At 40.0% G+C, this 6000-nt stretch overlaps 1 protein-coding gene across 1 annotated transcript; it reads right to left on the bottom strand.

Moving 5' to 3' along the window:
• Window positions 1-983: 983 nt before the first annotated feature.
• LOC126607245 (plant UBX domain-containing protein 2-like) lies at window positions 984-4579 on the bottom strand. Its single transcript, XM_050274772.1, has 3 exons — window positions 3143-4579; window positions 1912-2190; window positions 984-1419 (listed from the first exon to the last, which is right to left on the bottom strand). Exons 1-3 carry the CDS (start codon window positions 4076-4078, stop codon window positions 1162-1164), a joined length of 1473 nt encoding a protein of 490 aa, XP_050130729.1. The 5' UTR covers window positions 4079-4579; the 3' UTR covers window positions 984-1161.
• Window positions 4580-6000: the final 1421 nt, after the last annotated feature.

Here is a 6000-nt window from a genome sequence, read left to right as displayed (position 1 = left end):
CGATATCAAACCTTTTGTTTTATTCAACATTGAAGACTCCTAATATTTTTTTTTTTTTTGAAGAACTGAAAATAACACCAGGGCCGAAGGCAAACGAACAAAGAAGCCCATAGAAGGCAAGCTCAAAGAAAGCAACAAACGACAAGCAAAGGAGGAGGGTACATAAGCATAAGACGCTGCACCTAGTGCAAAGACGTCGCCCCCTCCACTGCCAGGACAAAAATTAAGGAGGATAGGGCAACCCATCTTTTTTATTTTTCTTAATGTGACAGAGCCTACCTAGGGGTAGGAATGAGGTAGGTTAGGTATATCTATAAAATTTGTATGCACTTGTTAGGTACGTAGGGTGGGTGCGATTAATTTTTGTTCACCCATACGGTTGGATTTGCATGTGGTGCTCCTCATGTAGTAAATGCAACATTCTTTTCTTTCTTTAGGCCTCGCCAAACTCTGCACATCGCTCTTGTTCTAGCAAAAATCGATTTAAAAGTTAAGATTTTATCTTAAAATTAATTATTGACACGGTTTATTATTTTTCCAATGTTGAAATTCATGCTAATACTTAAATATCTGCGTGGTTAAAAGAAATTTCAAGTTCGACGACTCACGATGTAGGAACGATACATACATACATACATACATACATACATACATATATATATATATATATAATATAGTGAAGTAGATACTAAATTATCCAACACTGTACAAGTAAAAGATTTCTTATTATGAATTTTACCATTCATAAAATCTATTTTGTACATTTCAATTTGAATTAGGAACTCCACGTACAAAACATAATATTCAGTATTTCGAGTGTTTTAATCATTAAATTTTGATTTTGGTATATTTTTAAATTCTGAGTCCCATAAGTATTTATCAGTTGAATTTTAAAGCTGTAACAAAGTAAAATTATTAACGCTAGCGGGGCCTAAAACAGTGACTAAAAAGTAATTAACAGCAAAACAATATCTGCATCAAAATTACAAAGATGAAAATTCATTAAGATTTCTGCATTGGTAAATCAAAATCACAGAAAAATACATGCTTCATCTTATGTGCATATAAGGTGAAAAAATGGGTATCCAAAATGTAGTTTGGCTGAAGAATTACAACGTGAACGGGAGAAGCAAATGCAAGAAGATACTGACGGCTCAAACCTTACACAGGAGCAGCAGCTGAACCGCTCGTAAGTGGTTCACTTATCTCAAGGAGGTCATTACACAGCCCTGTGAAGACAACCGAATCTGTTTCGATGGGTTTGAACTTGACAAGAGCCGAGGGCATCAGATCCTCATCAGCTAGTGTTGCTGCTTTCTTTCCTGCTGCTGGAAAATGAGGGATCACCCGCCGTTTGAGGGCTACAGGATTTAACAGCTCGAATTCCAAACTAGGCTCTTTCAGTGCTGAGCTCACATACTGGTTCATCGAGAACCAGCAATAAGAAAAAGAAATTAAAAAAAATTGTTGAACTCTTGACTTGAAATAAATGCACCAGTAAGGAACAATTTGCAGCCCGCCAGAACACTCAAACACGAATACTCTATATGTATCACGTGTTGGATTTGTTTTCATTTCCCTCATTTTGGGCTGGCTGCGTAATAATTTTCCAAGCAAACTTGTTCTAGACATCGCAGACTACATCTGTATTCGAACATAAAAAACTAAACATATTATGCAGGACAGTACATGAAATCTCAAAAAGCTGGAGAGGATGCAGATTCCGATAGCTGTTGACAAGTTTGCTTGGAAAATTAGTATGAGAGCTGAAAAAGAAGCAGAAACTTGTTCCAACATATGTATATGCACACTCCTACAGAATATTAATTTCACCCTGTTGTACTATATAAAACTTGCTATACTCTAGAATGACGATTGATTAAGAGATTAGGAGGATGGTAAAAGACTAACCTCGTACAAAGAGCTAGTTGGCTCCAAAGGAGAAAAAACACCCTGGAGCACCACTCCATCGGGAAACTGGATCCGGATAACAGTTTTTCTGTATCTCCTTTTAGCAGCTTTTGCCTGCTTTTCCTTGAATGACTTTGGGATCAACATCTGTGAATCTTCAATCTTCTTCTTTCTCATTTCAGCTTCTCTTTTCAGCTCCGTAGCTGAGAGGTTGTAGAAAGATGCTGGTACCTCAATTCTTGCTGCCACACTTTCAGAGACCGAAAAGAAGACCCTCGTCTGCACAAGAAAAAAAGTTCGGTGAACCAGAAATAGTTAATTGAAAGAAAATGGATGACATAAATCTGAAACAGGAAGCACTACAAATCACAAAGCGAAGGGAATCCCACAATATCAAATACAGGGTGTATTTAACTTTAATAGTAAAAAAAATGGCAATACCAAACAACGGAATCATTTGAAGTTATTAAACAGAGAATAAACGTAATATGAGCACTGATCTATAATCAGTTTGATCATTTCAATGATTACCAGAAATTTAGAAAACTTAATAACAAGGACATTGGACCAGAACATTTTTTTTTTCTGATTTCCAACAAACATCAAGATGAACCTTAGCAATGGAATTTTTCTGTATAATATCATCATTTAAACTTTAGTTTTGGGCTGCAGTGCTTTTATCATCATTTAACTGGAGTCTTCTGATGAAATTTTTGGTTTATTCAAGAGTGTGCCTTGATTTTTCTTTCATCAAAAGCCATCTTCATACCTGGTGATTGACTAAATGGAATTGGACAAGCTATATGCTATAACGATAAGAAGTCACTTCTTTACATGCTGCCTAACAGCCTACTTCAAAACCAGGCTAGTTGACCAATTCCAACGAACGCGCAGCTAAGCGTTGTTGAAAATCAATGCAACAGTCTCAAGACAATCAATTGACTCATAAATCCTATACAAATTTAGAAGTAGCCGCCATAGGTTGATCACTTATGATTTTAAGTATTGCTTTCCAATCTTTTCAATTTCCTAATCCAATCAACGCTGAAATTCTATAATCCTCTCGTAACATACATTTATAACTTTTGGGAAGGATATTCCCAAGACATAAAGTAAATGATCAATGATTATTAGCATGCTGACACTGCCATAAAAGATGAAACAAAAATGAACAAGAAACCAAGGATAGACTGATAGTTAATACAGTAAACAGCATAAAGAGTTAGCATACCTGCCGGTCGACCTTCCTTGGTTCAACTGGTTCATCCACCTTCAATGAAGCAATGGATGCCGAAATATCTACTTCTTGTACCTTTGGCGGTTCCAGTAATGCTATTCCCCTTTTCATCAAATTAATTTGTTCTTCCCTTGGAACCTCCATTACCGCCCACATCTCCCCATCCTCCTCTTTCAATTCAAACCCCACAAACTCCAGCAACTCAATGCCTCCCACAACCTCACCAATGGCCTCCCTTATCTTCGGATTACTCATCCGAATCCTTCTAAACTTCACGTTCTCCGGTTCCTTAACTATATTCCTCAACAGCCTCAGAACAATCTCAACTGACCCGGCAGCCGGATTTCCTGAAGAAAATGTACCAATGCGAGCTTCCAATTCGCTCCTTGACGACTCAGACCCGTTATCCGGCGACCGCGAAACGCCAACACCCTCCACACTTTTGTTCTCCACCGAAATATTAGCACAGCTATCTACATGTACGGAGACCTCGTCTTCCGACCTAAACGATTGACCGCAAATCGGACATTCGAAGACATTTAGCGTAAACCCGTTCCGGGATCTCTTCCCCGGCGTGATCAGAGCGTCAAACGGATCAAACCCAGTTTCCGTTTTCCGATCAGGCTTCGAATTGAACGACGGCTCCGCCTGGCTCTGATCAGGAATTTGCGTTTTCTCCTGATGAATAATCTGCGTTTTCTGAGGCGAAGGCTTGGGATTTGGGGAGGCGACCGAAGAATTTGAATTCGAATTCGGAACGGGTTTGGAATTGGAATGGGGAGTCTGCTTAGGGCGAATGAGGACCGAATCCGCGGGGCCAGAGGAAGAAGACGATCCCAAGACTCGGCCTTGGCCCTTGAATTTACCGGAGGACGAAGACGAGAAGGTGTTCTTCATGAAGCCCTTGAACTTGTCTTTCATGTCGCCCATGTCGATGTATTGAAAGAAGAAGAAGAAGAAGAGGAGCTGAATCAAATCAAAGATTGATACGAAGCGGAATGGGGAGATGAAATTAGGGTTAGAGAGGGGGATTCTGGGTCAAGGGAATGGGGAAAAGCGTGGCGGATAGGAATTTGGATTGCACTGGACTGGATTAAGAGAGCAAGTGCCTTGGTTGCTTCTCCTTTCCTGGTTGACTTTCCCTCGATTACCCGGTGTTCGTTGGATAATTTTCCCCGCCAAACGGCCTTGCGACCTTCACAGGCGGGTTTTTGTTTTTCTTTTCCTGTCAGTTTAATATTTTAATACTTTTTACAAATACACCAACCAGATATTGCATTTTTAGAGTAGGACTATTTTCGGCTGATGAATTTGTAAAAGGGCTACTAAGCCCAATTTCAGTTTTACTTTTTAGATGGTGTGCCAGGATCTTTTTACTCGTCAATTGAGCGAGAAAGGATCGTGTTTGTTTGTGGATTTTTTTTTTGGTTAAACGATAGATTTTGTTAGATTAGATCTTAGATTAGTTATCGATGAAATTTAAACCCACGCTATTATGTAAAAGAATTTGAAATCCAAACCTAACTCATATTATTCGTTTATAACTATGTTCATTTTTGGCGAATCCAACTTAAATCATCAAGTATAATTTTCTAATCATGTGAACTTAAAACATGACACTCGCGAAGAGAAGTGGGAGGCATGGGACAACCGGGAGGATGCATTTCTAATCGTGCATCGTTTCTTCTTCTGACAATCAAATCAAATCAAAACAATTGCTTTCCCTACATCACCAAAATTGACGACGACGGCCCTATGTGCATCGTTTGTTCTTCTGACAATCAAATAAAGGGCAAAGGAACATACTATTTCGGCCAACGTTTATCCATGTATCTTCCTACTGATTAGCACTAGTGATCGTTCGGATAAGCATGACGATCACCCTGCTGTAAATTGGAAAAAGGAACATCTTCCTCGGCTGGAAAGGGAATTGCACGATGCCTGGTGTTCCGAGAATTGGGGGCGTGGAAGGGAAGCGATAGCAACTGGAGTGCCATACCAGTCAAGATGATTAGGGTCGTGGAGATGGGCAAGTTCACAACTTCACAATCGCCTAGACTTCTCATGAAGCCACGGCCAACTCAGTGCCTGGTTTTTCTAAGAATAGATCCCCCAACCAACAAGCTCCATCCAGAGACCTACAGAGTAAGAAGGCAACCGAATTCCAATGCCTTCTGAAAGAAAATGGCTTTCCACTTTTCAAACAAGCAGCGGTCGGCTCCCTACAAATGGAGAGGGTCGTAACTGAAACATCATGAATGCGGGGATGACCCAGTTCAGGGAGCTTACCTCTAAGCTAGGTTTACTAGGACACTTCATTGCAGACAACGGCAATGTATGATCAACACAAACAACCCTATTTTCCTTAAGCAGCCAGCTAGATTAGACGCTTGGCCTCTTTGCTTAGCAGGTGGCCAAGTTCTGGTTTTGAGGCTGCCTTCTAGATCCATGCCGCTATGCCTTCTACAATTCTAATAGAACATACTATGTCTTCCTTCCGTCAGCTCAGCACAAGCTTAATGAGTGAACGGAAACTAAGTTGAGGCTAAGAACTAAAGGAAGAAACACAAAGCGCGAGCAACACAGCCACCCCCTGATAATTCAAAGGCATAGTAAGTCGTTACACGAGCCTACTGGATTAAGTTGTAAAAGGCTAAACGGATCGTGCTTATCATTAGTCTATGGCACCTTAATCTCGATTCTCTAGTCCATCTACATCAACAATTGACCAGAAAATGCCAGTCCATCTGTTACGATCAACGCCTAAATGGGGCATTTATCAGCCATAATCACTCATTAAACCTCACAAACCCAAATGCATATTAATCTAAACTAATAAATACCCAAATCAC

This window comes from Malus sylvestris, chromosome 16, assembly GCF_916048215.2.
Source record: "Malus sylvestris chromosome 16, drMalSylv7.2, whole genome shotgun sequence".
Lineage (NCBI taxonomy): Eukaryota > Viridiplantae > Streptophyta > Magnoliopsida > Rosales > Rosaceae > Malus > Malus sylvestris.
Note: the sequence above shows the minus strand (reverse complement) of the source record. Positions and strands in the feature narration are given on the sequence as shown.

Bases quoted from the DNA above. Each gene is read 5' to 3' on its own strand.
- LOC126607245 (XM_050274772.1), bottom strand. From the start codon at position 4,078: ATGGGCGACATGAAAGACAAGTTCAAGGGCTTCATGAAGAACACCTTC. The intron at 2,191-3,142 runs GTATGCTAACTC...TTTCTTGTGCAG, and splicing joins CAAGGAAGGTCGACCGGCAG to ACGAGGGTCTTCTTTTCGGT. The intron at 1,420-1,911 runs GTTAGTCTTTTA...TCGATGAACCAG, and splicing joins CAACTAGCTCTTTGTACGAG to TATGTGAGCTCAGCACTGAA.